At 34.8% G+C, this 14,621-nt stretch overlaps 2 protein-coding genes across 2 annotated transcripts in view; one reads left to right on the top strand and one right to left on the bottom strand.

Annotated features, from left to right (window-relative positions):
• Positions 1-2,361: 2,361 nt before the first annotated feature.
• Positions 2,362-8,299, top strand: LOC125504570 (the record flags this gene model as incomplete). The annotated part of the gene is given in 3 exon segments (XM_048666773.1): positions 2,362-2,463; positions 2,520-2,675; positions 5,691-8,299. Coding segments are annotated over 3 exon segments (309 nt in total), but the record flags the coding sequence as incomplete, so codon positions are not given.
• Positions 8,300-8,383: 84 nt separating this feature from the next.
• Positions 8,384-14,621, bottom strand: part of LOC109544383 (E3 ubiquitin-protein ligase Bre1) — a 28,495-nt gene continuing 22,257 nt past the window's right edge. Inside the window, exons 10-16 of the mRNA XM_019914523.2 lie at positions 14,156-14,220; positions 10,289-10,485; positions 10,061-10,214; positions 9,737-9,967; positions 9,408-9,539; positions 9,163-9,355; positions 8,384-9,101 (exon numbers count right to left, since the gene is read on the bottom strand). Of these exons, the coding sequence (XP_019770082.1) occupies positions 8,722-9,101; positions 9,163-9,355; positions 9,408-9,539; positions 9,737-9,967; positions 10,061-10,214; positions 10,289-10,485; positions 14,156-14,220 (1,352 nt within the window). The 3' untranslated portion in view covers positions 8,384-8,721. The remainder of the gene's footprint in view (positions 9,102-9,162; positions 9,356-9,407; positions 9,540-9,736; positions 9,968-10,060; positions 10,215-10,288; positions 10,486-14,155; positions 14,221-14,621) is intronic.

The raw sequence follows: 14,621 nt of genomic DNA, 5'->3' as shown, positions 1-14,621 counted from the left end.
CTGAATTCCAAAAAACCCACACAGCACAGAATGCAGACTAAGGAAAAGTACTTAGTAAGTGGGAAAACATTAATTGGCTAAAATCTAAACCTACAGCTAGGTGAGAAAAGTTTGGAGAATTAGGCGTTTGAATTGAACCGGAGATATCGCTATAATGCTACCAGAAATACTGTTAAAGTAGTACATTGCTATTCGGTATAAAAAAGACCGCTTGAAGAAGGCAGGTGTATGTGATGGCGTCGTTAACTTTCCCTTAAATCTCATATTTATGTTATGGACATCAGTTCGAAAATTGAATTTTATTGTAGAAGTAAGAGTTCTAGTTATCAGGACTCCATGACACAAAACAAATGGTCTCAACTTTCTGGTAAAAGTGCCTATCAAAATATCACAAAGTATGGAACTTTATATTAATTTAAAAAACTTAATTTTATTAATTATTAATTTCATTCCTGGGTTTCAGTCATTTATTGTCGTTATTCATAAATTAAAATACGTTTCGGTGTATTTTTCCACCATCATCCGTTTTTTAAATAACAGATAGTTAAAAAAAATTTTTATTAATTTAAAAAACAACCACAGTTTGTCAACAGCCTCATCATATCACACATTAAAATACATCACAATTGCAATACTTTAAAACATTCTAACATTAATTAGGCCTAACAGGTGATTAGTCAGGACAATCAAATTTAGGAAGAGACTAGAATTCTTCGATCAGATACTTAAATATGTTTACTTACATGTCTAGCGCTGTTGCTGCTTTAAGCCTTGGCATGCATTTGGAGTATTAATTTTGTCCATTATCGGACACAAAACGAATGAAATACTGTTTATATTGATATTTGTTACCAAGAAAAAACTGGGACGCTGTAACCTGTTACAGACAAATAACCGTTTATCACACCTCTACTAAGTACTCAGTATTTCACATGGATAAAATGAAACGTTTTCCATAAAACGTGTATTATTTAAATATTTTAAATTAAAATTTAATATTTTTAGGGTAAGAATATCGAGTTAAGAACCGCTGTTATGATTTTTTTTCTTAAAATTGACAATATTTGCCATTACCTTGGCATTAAATTGGCAACAGAAATTTTATGAGTGAATTGATACATATTGATTACATTATTTCCTTGAAAAATCTTCCATTGACAGGGTTCTCATTTTCAACTAAAATTATCTCAAAATGGTGAATTTTGCATCAAAATTGCGATGCACTAAATGGTTTTCTAGAGAATTTACAATTTTTCTTGAAATTTGTTTCGCGAGTTGCGCACTTGCCTGAACAAAAGCGTTTTGATTGATAAAACGAACATAGAAAAACTGAGAGACATTCTTGCATTGATTTTTTATTTTCGCTTTAACAAATACCAAATGTTCACGACAAACATGAAATCTCGTCTTTTTCAAATTTGTCACTCCCCTCTCAAATGGGTTAAAGTAAACAAGTGGTATCAGAACTTGCACTGCTTAAAGCTAGTCGGAGAAAATAAATCAAAAAAATTAATGCCAAAAAGCGACGGTCAGTGCAAGTGCAACATTTAGCACGTCGCTCGTTTCAGTGACCTCAGGCGAATTCTGATTGCATGTTTTTTGGACAAATTCAACATAAAGTAATCCCCATATCGATGAGTGGTTTTCACAGCAAAATTGCTACCAGAACCAAGTGAAGGAGTGACCTTCCCTTGTCTCTGATTGCTACTCTAACATCAAAGTGTACAAATTTGTCTGTTCTAGGAAATCTCAAGCAGCAAAATGCCTTTCAAAGACACTATTTTATGAGGCCTTAAATAGTATGTGTGCTATTATAAAATCATCAAATTTAGTTTTTCAATGGCTTTAAAAGTTACTTTTTGAGCGTATATATATATCTGGCTTGGAGGAGTCTATACAAATATTTTTTTTATATTTATCTTGTCATGTTATGGGTACACCTTTATGTATAACACATTTTGTATCCGAAAGTATTGTATCCCCCCACTAAATATGAATTAATCTTCTCAATGCAGTATTTTTTCAAAATTGACAAAATAAAATAAAAATGTATTAAATATATTGTGGAAACGCTTCAAGATAAGCAGTAGATTTAAAAGCAAAGCAATTGCTGAAACAAATAAATACAGTTTGTACCACTAATTTACATAACTGCTTAAAATGATGGTGCGTTAAAAGAAAAGCTGAACAAAACCTCAGCACCTTATTTGCTTAGCGAAAGATTCCTCAACTCACGTCGAAAAAATGTGATAATTTTAGTTTCAGATTTCAGAAGTAGAAATTGTACCTATCCATCTATACACTTATGTAAACCGAAACTATTATTGAAATAAAATACTAACGTCTATTAATTACTTACAGACATCAAAGAACTTCTACCAGGAAAACGCATTTTTCTTTGAAATTATTTATGTAATCAATATGTTTATTATGTGCTATTGTGGACAGAGATTAGAATATAAGGTAAGTATATGAAAATCCTAATGCATATAACGTGTATCATTAAATGAATGTTTTAGATGAAAACGGTAGGAGATTTCTTGTATTCAACTCATTGGTACAATTTGAACCCAAAATTACAGAGCTTAATTCCTCTGGTTATACTAAACTCTCAGAAAACTATTCGGATGGATGCTGTGCCAATTGGTTACCTCAATTATGAACTATTTGTTACAGTACGTATACGAAAAAGTGGGTATTTATAGAGAATGAATCAATTTACAAAATTGAATTAAGTTCAGAGATGAATGCCATGTAGAACTAAATTTAGAGCTCAAAAGTCATGATTTCTTAATATTTCTGTGCGACGTTTCGCTGGCACCTGCAGCAAATATTTTCAAAAACGAAGGCGCCTGCTCTCCAGTTTATCCAAAAATGTAAATCATCGGAAGGTGATTCTTTATTGAAAGTAGAAGGTGGTTTTAAACATTAGGTAGCAAGTAAATTTACCTTCATTTTTTTTTGAAGCAGAAGGCGAAAAAATGGAAAATTTAATGAAAATGCTACCGACATTAAAACACGTTGGTGGCATACTTATCGTAGTACAGGGTGTCCCGATAAAGAGCGGCTATATCTCGACAACGGTAAGCACTAACTGTTTCGGAAAAAAATCTTTATAAGTAAAGTTGCAATAAAAAATGGCTGTAAAATGTATTGAAGTTCGTAGCTTGACCGCTAGGGGGCGTAACTTCTACCACAAAACAAAAAAGTCTTGGTATCTCGGAAAAAGGAGAGATGAGCTATAACTTTAAAAACGCCATTTGAGAGTTTGAAAAAAAAGAACTCCATAGCCACCTTACAAAATGCAACAACTTTTTGAAATTTTTAAATAAAATCATTTATAATTTGAAAACGGTTGATTTCGCAGCTTAAAGTGTAAAAGCAAATTTGTAACTTTGTAAATTGTCTATCTAATGACGGTATAATACAGGTACTTTCATTTGAAAAACGAAAGTTATATTGCGTTAAAAAGTTTTAGATTGAAGTCCACATTGTTAACACCTTGTACAATGTATTGATATTTTGGTTCAATAGAATTCTTAACGGATCTGGGGTGATTAGAAAGACGTATTTTTTTGTATCTTTAACTGCTTTTTTTTGCTTCTACAATGAATTTTTAGATAACATGTTTTTATGCAAAATTTTACTTAAATGGCGATAATCTGCCAACGTCGCAAGTAAGAAAAAAACAATTCACGGTGCATATGCACCGTTTCAAGCTGCATTCCATGAGCTAATGAAAAATGAGTAGTTCTATTTAAAAAAATACACTTTGATCTTGCCTCGCTTTTCTGAGACACTCTGTATCATATAAGATATGTTTTAATTGTGCGCACTTTGTGCGTCAACAACTTTTATATGAAACTATTTTTCGAAAGTTCAACACCAACGGAAATAATTGACTCTCTCGCACTAAAAAACATTTTTTAACAAACAACAAAATTAACATTTTTTTTAATTTACGCAAATCGTAAGATACTGTAACAGAATTCTACAGTCTGAGACTTATCGCAGTCGTTGAAAATTTAATTTCAAATTAAAATGTTTTTTGTAAAAGTTTCTAAAACGGTTTCTGTTAGCGACTTCAAACAAAAATGCCATTGTTTTGTAAATATGAGCGCAAAACGATTTTATTTGAAAATCAGGTTGATACGGTTTGGCACAAAAAAGTTATAATTTAAAAATTAAATATTAGTGCCAGTGGTGCTCTCTGTAAATTTGTCGAAAACTGATGCGACATGATTGGATGAATTGGGATAAGCCCAAGAATATAGAATTATATTACGGTATCGTAAGATTTGCGTAAATTATTTAAAAAAATGAAATAAAATGTTAACTATGCCACCCTGTATCTCAAAAAGTCCTGCAACTACAAACTGACACCCTATTTAGATATCTCTCGTATCAAGTACTAGTTTGAAGAATAACTACTTTTCTATTCCATTCCTCTTCGCCGGAAAACGTAACTTCAACACTAAACTGCAATATGAAATTCAAATATAAATAGACGTGTACCCAATGAGGGGAAATTGAGCAGCCTTATGAGATGAATTGTGCCAATCCGCGGTCAACCTCATATAATAAGAGTATGCAGTGATTGCAAGAATTGTTTGCCCTTCTAGCACTGAAGGCAAAAAAATAAATTGCCGAAATCTTGGTAGGTAAAATTTTTTTTTTGCTTCACTCGCTAGGCCCGAATCCCCAAGAAGGCTTTCCACTTTTCTTTTGAACCGCCTTAACGATATACGGTTTTTCGAGTAACCATTGCATGTAACTGAGTACCAGTAACTAGATGATTAAAATACGATATTTTATATACATTTATTTGATTTTTAAGTGTTTCATTTAATAAAAAACGGGAAATAGAGACAAATCTTTAAATAAACCAACTTGAAAATACGTCGTAGTACACGTCAAAATTTTACCATTCCTTCGTTTTTTGTTTCTAAAGAAAACTCTACTTTTTTCGCACTGCACTCTACTCATCTTTGCACTGCGAGAGCTCCCTATGGAGGCTGAACATTTTATAAGCCACCTTTTATTTTCAACAAAGAATCGCCATCTAAAGTCTTTTGCTTTGATTTTTGAAACAGGTTGAGGAACAAAATTGAAACTATGTTCTATTAGCAAAAATACAGCTTTAAGTCTTTAATTGATGCTACCTATATGGCCACTGGTAGCTTTTGTTGAATGTTGAAATTATTCTTTATTTAAATATCATTCAAATGCCGAATTTTAAAAAGTCCTCCTGTGAACATACTTCTAATTCAAATCGCAAAAGTGACGTTTTGGATTTTCATCAAACATGCTTTAAATTCAATAAACTGATTAAGCAAAGAAATGCGAATACGGGGTGAAGAGGGAACCGGGTACTTGTAAAAAAACTTTAGTATACAAATTTATATAGGGAGTTATTATCATCGTCTAGTTAGTTAACCAAAAATCTTAAATTTTTATCTCTTGAATTCTGTTCTAAAATATTAGGCGCTCAAAACAAACGTGGCACGCAAAGATTTGTTTAATTTAATGCAGTTTTTTCAATGTAACCATTTGCGAAAAACGTTAAGACGTTTTTTAACCCATTAGAGTTATTTTAACCACAAATTACCCCCGGAAAATATTTATATTGCGCTTCGTGTGACTTTGTTTTAATTTGCAAATTCAGATATTTACATCCTTCTGTATTTCAGCTTCTCAAAACAACATTCTCATACTTCAGCGTGTTGACTCAGCTTACTTAAAGTTGATTGAAGTTGAAGTATTATTAATAGGCGACTTATTTTGGACGACGATTATAATTGGTAATTGTTACTTCGTTCTAATATATATAATACTGCACTAATTCTAGAAATAGTATTTTTATGAACACTATATCTATAAGTAGTAAAAATTACTAAATAATTGCCTGAAGCCGACAGACTGCGTAAACTTATATATAACATATATAAAATTGCTGCTAACTGCATGAAAATCCCAACCCGATCAGAATCGCTAGAAGAGTACGAAAGGGTGATACTATGTCACCCAAACTGTTTACCCCTGTTCTGGACTACGTCTTCGGGATGCTCGAATGCAGAGGAAAGGGTTTAAATATATGTAGATGGTCTGAACCTAGCAAATCTGCGTTTCGCGGATGATGTAGTTTTGCTTTTCGACAACCTACAAGATATCAGGAAAATGCTAGAAAACCTTAGAAAAGAAAACCAGAAGGTGCGAGGGCGTCCGATAAGCCTTTTCGCCCAACAACGCCGCTATCACAAGAAAAAATTACTATCGTGCAGTTCGGAATCGTAGTTTTGTTTTGACCACGTGTGGAAAAATGGAAAAAGAGCAATATCGTCATTGACTCGATTCTTGTTTGATATGTAAGTAGTAAAAATTACTAAATAATTGCCTGAAGCCGACAGACGATCCATTTTCTGTCGGTGTTTTGACGAAACTGCAAAGGAATTTGCCGCGGATCAGGCTCGGCTCGTTAGGTCTGGACGAACCACTAGACATACTGTCGTGCGGGGAAACCCCAGTATTACATTCTGCTAATGAAAACTAATTAAAAAAAGACGTGCACAGCGGGAGCGCGCGTATCGTACAGTAAATAAGCCTGCACAGTGGGAGTCAGAGAATCAGTCCCGTTTTTTCTCCAAGTTCAAGTTACATTCTTTATGATCAGGTTGTGTTTCTGGAGGGCGCTTCGGTTTACTTTAAGTGAACAGAACCCGGCTGCTTGTAACTTTTAATTACCGGCAAAAGTGAATTAGATTTTCGCCGTTTTGTGTGCGGATATTTGCCTTGTCTAACCAAACAACGGTTTGCTACAGAAAAACTATATTTAACGAGTGCCAAGTGGTTTCCAAAATTAAAGGTAAGTCTTATTTGACGAACCGAATTGGCATTTCGCGATTATTTGGGAACAATTAGTGATTGTTTGGTATTGGTGGTTTGATTGTGAATTGTACACTATTTTATCCCCGTTTTTCTTCCATCCTTTGCCTTTTAAGGATCTAAGATCTTACGATCTTCCTTAGACAGTTCATTGATCGCCTTTTATTTAACTTCGATTTTTTATTTTAATATTTCAATTAAAATTCAACTTTGCTGGTGGAGCTGGTGTTGTGTCCGAACTAGGGCTCGGAATCAAACTCGAATAATTCGAGTATTTGAATATTCAAAAAGCGAATAATTATGTATAGTCATAACTCGAATATTCGACACAATTATACACCAACATTATCAAACTCACAAGGTGCAAATATTTTTATATGCACTTTGTATACTTTTATAAAATAAATGATTCATATTCTTCAAGCATTTAAACAAATACCCATATATTTACAAGCAAATGAAAATAATCATATTTACTCTCCTGCAAATGAATATAAAAAAGTTGCGAACATTTCTTTAGAATTAAGTTTTGTTAAATTTCTTTCTCATAAAGCCAGTTGGCCTTTTCAATTTGTATTTTGTTACAGCCCGTTGGCTATTTTTGGTAAAACTTTTTGGATTTCGCATGATTTCCGGTTTTCAATGCCCTACAGTCCTTTCTCAACCGTCCGCTTTGTTTACCTATGATGATAGCAAACGCCCATAGAGGTACAAGGCTCTGAGGTGACAAAGCTATTATTTTCTGGAAACCGAGTTGAAAACAAAGTCACTTGAAGAACTACGGAAGAGCAACGGCCATAGGAAGTCCTAATTTTGTCCAAACCTTCTTTTCAGCAGTGTTTCTCCTGAAGTGAAGGATGACCGTAGTGCGGCCGAATGAAACATCGTAAAGGGGTGGCCCTGAAAATCCCCCTAGCACAAAAGTGTTTACATGTAAGACTTTCATAAAAAAGCAAGAATGAAATGTCCGCGGTCATCGGACACCCCATTTACGGGGCATTAAGTAAATGTCGCAACGACCGGAAACGCCTCTGGTGGTGACCAGCTCCACAGGACAAAAACATTATCAAACAAGGATCTTCTACAGATTCCAGCCGAACCTTGTTGGAAATAACGAACTGTGTGGGCTATTCTACGGTTTTATTGGCAATGTCGTCACCCTTCAGAGATGTTCGTGGTTTCCGATGTGAGTGCCGCGTCCAGACCTAACGAGCCAAGCACAAGCCGAGCCGGCGCAGCGTCAAAATTCCTTTGATGTTTCGTCAAAACACCGACAGACGATCCGCTTTATGTCGGTGTTTGCGAGTTTTTCTAAGCAGATACCCGACCTGGAATATATACGTTGTAACACTCCCCATAGGCACGATCTCTTGCACTTTAATGTTGCCCTGTCTCAACTTATTAGGAACCGATTACACGGACTCGTCCAAATTGTCGATTTGTTTTAAATATTTATCTAATATGTATAAGAATAAATAAATAAAATGTAAAAGTTCGGATATTCATTTAAAAATTGTGCCTTTTATTTACATACTATATGTAGTTCCATTTTAATCCAGCTATTACATATCGCTATGTTAATCAAATACACATAAGACTATAATTTTAACTTAATCGCTACAACCTTTTCGTTAGTATTTAACATGTAAGTATTTAAAATACAAACATTAAATAGCAGTTTTCGAATTAATCTAAAATTTGTAATAATGGTGAAATATTTAGAAGTCATTTTTAATACAGCTGTGTAACCACACACTGAAAGCTACTAGAAATTAACCAAAACGTTACATGAAATGTCAAAGATATCAAGTATACGAAAAACGTCAATATTTCGATTATTCAGTTTGATAGGTACAAACGATGATAATCATTAGCACCAAAAGCACAGTTACATTTCGGACACTTTCTTTGTCTGGTTTCGTAACGAGTCTTAAGACAATCATAGCAAAAAACGTGGAAGCATTTTGATAACACAGCATCTTTACGTTTAACTTTGCAAGACGGACACGTCAGTGTTTCCTTATATTCTCTAATTTCCTCCATCATTACTTCATCGAGTGTAGTTCCTGCTAGTTCCATCTTCTTCATTCGTTCCGCTTTACGTTTCAATTGAGCAATTTCTTCTTGCAATCTCTTGGTTTTGTAAGCTTCTGCTTCTAGTGATGACGTTTTTTCGGCTACTACTTGTTGTGCTTCTTTCATCTGAGAATGGTATTTTTCTGCAAGTTAAGAAAACAAAAAACATTTGTTAACTTATTGATCAGAATAATTTCATATTACCCAAATGGAGTTTCAGATCAGCGGCAGATTGGGCTGACTCGATAGCTTTTCTTTTGTGCATTTCCATCGCTTGCTGTCTAAGCTGTAATTCTTTCTCCACTGTGGCCAGAGTGTTTTGCAAAATTCTCTCCTTTTCCTCCAACTTTCTAACCACTAAATTGGCAGCATCTACTTGAGTTGTCAATGTTGAAACCTATAAAATACTCATATACACCAAAGAAGGTTGTATATGTTTAATAACTTACCTGCTCTTTTAAAACATCTTTTTCCTCTCTTGCCAGTTTATGTAGTTGATTAGATTTAATTCTCTCAGACATTAGTTTGAAATTGGCATCATCTTTCTCTCTAAGTTGTTGAATCAGTCTTGAGTTTTGCTCCTGAAAGAATATGTACAGTGTTTTAAATGCAAATTTTAGTAATGTCTGACTGAAAAATTGTTAGTAATGACAAAAAGGCCGACTCCTGTCTCTTTTATTTATATATGAATAATTTAGTAATCTTTTGATTTACGGAGCCTTTTATCCAGGGAAAATATTGTTTGGGCTTAGGAATTTTACACTGCATGTGAATTTACCTGCATATCTTCAAATGCTTGGCCCGTGACTTCCATTTCATTAAGTAAAGCTTCCTCTTCGTGAGACCCGACAAATGCTCGCATGGGATGAACACCGCCAGGCCAACTTCCGTCTGTAGGTTTTTGTAAGGCTACTTGCTTCTGAAGTTCATATTTTTGCTCTTCCAATTGTTTAATTTTTTTCAGCGCTTCATCTTCTGCCAATTTACGCTTGTCGTCACGTTTATTTTCCTTTAATATAATATTAGAAAATACAATTTAATATTGATCATCTTTTAGTTCCACTGACTAACATCTGAAAATCTAAAACATTATATCATTTACCTGCATTTTCTTCAGTTGTTGCCTCATTTCCTCCAAGTCCGTTCGGAGTTTCTTTTCTGCCGCCATCAATTGCACTTTATCTCTTTGCTCTTTGCTAACTCCCTTATACATATCAAGCAATAATTTCATCTCTTTCTGTTCATTTAACGCTTTTCTAAAATGCCACAAATAAAATAAATACTAGAGTATTTATTTTATTTCTTTAATTCTAAAAGTAGAATTACTTACTTTAATTGGTTTTTTAAATCTCGAACTAATTCATTTTCAGCAATTTTTGCTTCTTTAGCCCGTTGTTGAGCTTCCCGGTCTTTCTCTGTTTTAACTTGCTGTTCCTTTTTTATGGCATTCTTTTCTTGTTTGATGTCCTTCTTCTCTCCGGATCCAGTAGCTTGGTTCTTGTCTCCTTCGCCCCCTTCTTGGGTTTGCTGAAATATTGACGATAGCAGATTTACACATTTTATTATTTATAAACAACACTTTTGATAGTAAAATGGTACAAATTTAATACATAGTTTGGCAACCTACTGCAATAGCAAATAATATAATATTGGAAATCTTCCCAATACAAAGTAAATTAGCTTCGAACAGAAGAGATGGGTGAAGTGGTCCAATGGTATAATATTTTTCAAATACATAGTAAATATGGAAGAAACGAAACGCATGTACATGATGATGCACAGAAAAATACAAAGAACGAAAAGTAACTCCATAAATATGTTTACCCAATTAAAGTAATCATTAGTAAACACAAAGGTCCATATGATATTCACCGAATTGACAAAGTAATTCTCCTTACTACAAACTCCTTACAAAAATGCCGTGTCGCCTACCGCTACACTATACTAATATATAACATATATAAAAATGCTGCCAACTGCATGAAAATCCCAACCCCATCAGAATCGCTAGAAGATTACGAAAGAGTGATACTATGTCACCCAAACTGTTTACCCCTGTTCTGGAGTACGTCTTCGGGATGCTCGAATGCAGAGGAAAGGGTTTAAATATATGTAGATGGTCTGAACCTAGCAAATCTGCGTTCGCGGATGATGTAGTTTTGTTTTCGACAACCTACAACATATCAGGAAAATGCTAGAAAACCTTAGAAAAGAAAACCAGAAAGTACGAGGGCCGTCCGATAAGCCTTTTGCGTCCAACAACGCCGCTATCACAAGAAAAAATTACTATCGTGCAGTTCGGAATCGTAGTTTTGTTTTGACCACGTGTGGAAAAATGGAAAAAGAGCAATATCGTCAGTGACTCGATTCTTGTTTCTGGAAGGAAAATCACGAACTGAACTCAAAGAGCGCTTCGATGCGGTGTACGGTAGCACTACTCCTTCGATGGGGACTCAAAAATTGGTTTCGCACGTCGGAAAATAAAAATCCAAGATATCGTATTGGTAGACCGCCAATTGAAGATGCATGAGATAGCTGAGACAGTTGCTTCTCACAAGACCGCGAGGGTCATATCCTGTTTAAAATTTTGGTCATGAAAAAGTTGTCTACGCGATGGGTGCCGCGTTTGCTCACTCCCTACAAGCAAAACCATGAGACCCCTTCAGAGCAGGGTCTGACGCTGTTCAGGCGCAATCCGAAGGAGTTTCTGCGTCGTTTCGTGACAGTCCATGAAACATATATCTATTGGTATACACCAGAGACCAAGTGACAGTCGAAATAGTGGACTTTACCCGGCGAACGTGCCCCGAAGAAGGTAAAGACTGTCCTATCGGCCGGAAAGGTGATGGCCACCGTTTGCTAGGAGTCCCAGGGTGTGATCTACATCGACTACCTGGAGAAGGGAAAAACGATTACAGTCAAAAACGATCATATCTATCTACTATACCGAATTATTGGGCCGATTTGGGGTCGAATTGTAGAAAAATAATAAAAAAAGTGTTCTTCCACCATGACAACGCACCGGCTCACAACTCCGCCGTCGCAAGGGCCAAATTCTTGGTATTCTCCAGATTTGGCCCCGTGGGACTTTTTTTTCCAAACTTGAAAAAGTCACTCGCTGGGCAGAAATTTCACTCGAATGAGGAGAACATCGCCATCACGGAGGCCTACTCTGCAGACCTCGAGAAAATGTATTTTCAGACGGGTTAAACAAGTTGGAACATCGCTGGGTCAAGTGTATCGAATTAAAAGGAGACTATGTTAAAAATAAATCGCCACTTTTTCCAAAATTTTCGGTTTTTTTGTATGCTAAGTACTTATCGGACCGCCCTCGTATGTGCTCAGGTCGGGCTAAAAATGAATATATCAAAATGGAAATATTACTTCTGGTGACTGTGAGGTGGAGCTAGTGGATAAGTACACATATCTTGGTCATAACATACGAATCTCGAACGACAACCAAACATGCGAATTAAAAAGGAAAATTAACCTCTCGTGTGCTGCGTATGGTAGACTAGGAGCTGTGTTTAAAAGTGACTTCCCAATTTGTTTAAAATGAAAAGTTTTAATCAGTGCATTCTACCGGTTATGACCTATGACGCCGAAACTTTAACTTTCACAGCCAAATCTGCTAAGAAGCTCAGAATAGCACAACGCAAGATGGAAAGATCGATACTAGGTGTTTCACTCCGTGACCGCGTCATAAATGAGGACTTACGAGCGAGAACAGGGGTCACGGATGTTAGGTATATACCAGGAGGGTAAGCTTAAGTGGAACTGGGCTGGGCTGGACATGTGGCCACATGACAAATGGACTATGGACAAAAATGCTGATCGAGTGGAGACCAAGAGCTCAGAAGAGAAATAGGGAAAGACCTCCCACGCGATGTTGGGTCGATATCAAAAGAATAACCACAAACTGGATGCGGAGCGCTCAAGATAGAGAACAGTGGGCAGAAATGAGGGAGGCCTATATCATGCAGTGGATGCAAAGGGCTGATTGATGATGACGACAAAGTAATTCGATTTATTACCGAAACTCCAAAAGGCCTCTAAAACATTTTAACAAACCGAAAGCTCATTAATCTCCACAGTCGAAATTATTCGATCAAGTTGCAATCATGTAACAATCGCGATAACCGCAATAAATCAATTCATAAAACTCAATTCTTCAGCCAAAACATTTATCAATTAATGTTGGAATAATAACACTTACTACTTATTCTATTATCAACAGTAGTTTTATTTTTAACATAATAGTGGTATTATATTTAGAATTTTTTTAAACATTTAATTTTGGGCTACGACGATACATGGATAATTCCAAGTTTTACAAAGCACATTAAAATATCAAAACACCCTTACAACATCTATAAAAATATCCGATATAGCTTAAAACTTCTGTTACTCTAAATATAGCAAAATAATTAGAAGCAGAACTGATTTGCCAAAAAAACATCAAATTATTTAGATTTTCAGAGTCAAAGAGGCGCGCAAAACTAAGCATTCTAAAAACTCAGGACAAAACATCATCTTTGGATTTATTTATAACTTTTTCTTCATATACTGCAAATTAAAAAGCAGGTTTTCACAATGCCTATTCGAAGTTTAGTGTAAATTCTTATAACATTGTGTCTAAAATCAGACAGTCCGTGTATAGCTTTGAAAGAACGCCGTTGGGAATGGGAGTCTGTTGTACAAGGTATATAACCCATAACCACATGATCAAATGGATACTGCGATATTCTTTGGCTCAAATGAACACGATTTGCCCTAACTTTTATAAGAAAAACTTTATTCATGAAATGTGTTTAGACGTACCAAAAAAGTTGTTAAAAACTGTGAAAACTAAGAATCTATTATTGACATAACATCAATTAGCCTGTTTTGATCATTTCAAAAAGAAATGGCTCATTAAAATGATCGATTTATTCGATGCAATTTAGTTCAATCTTTTAAGCCAAGCCAACAAAAATTAAGGTACCCTACAATTTAAAACAAGTTAGAAATTTGAAATCACGATGCCTGAACTGTGATGAATTGATGAGAATAGACGAATACTGCACAATTAAACGCAACAAGCATTATCCTTTCCCAAAATTAAAGTTAGTTCCCTTCATAGAAATATCATAAAAATTAGACAAATATTATATTATTCTATTTTCTTTTGTATTTTGAACGCTATCAATAAACATACCTCTTGATCTTCGCCTTCTTTCTTGACATCTGCTGTTACTTGTTCTTCTTTCACTTGTGCGCCACCTTAAAAGGAAATAGAACTTACATTTTCTATAAAACCCATATGAAATTAACATATACGAGTCACTTTGATTTCTACACATACATTCCAAAAAGTTAATCAATTTTAAAGCAACAAATAATCATGTACAGGGTTTTTCTCATAAGTTGACACCCCCCTAGATCGTTCATTTCAAAGAATTGTGAAAGTGGCCAACACAAAAGTTGTTTAATTTTACTCAACTTTTTTAAATCTGAATTTAAAATAACAATATAAAACAAGGAAATGTCAAACTTGATAAAGTATTTCTTTTAATGAATTAAAATATATTTTAAGTCATATCAATAGGATCTTTTTTACTGATTTTAAAAATATTATTTTTTTCCAGGATTTGTATGTCTTTCCTATACAGGGTTGCTCATTA

Source organism: Dendroctonus ponderosae, unplaced genomic scaffold, assembly GCF_020466585.1.
Source record: "Dendroctonus ponderosae isolate FM_Combo_2020 unplaced genomic scaffold, Dpon_F_20191213v2 Dpon_F_20191213_5, whole genome shotgun sequence".
NCBI classification, from domain to species: Eukaryota; Metazoa; Arthropoda; class Insecta; order Coleoptera; family Curculionidae; genus Dendroctonus; species Dendroctonus ponderosae.
Note: the sequence above shows the minus strand (reverse complement) of the source record. Positions and strands in the feature narration are given on the sequence as shown.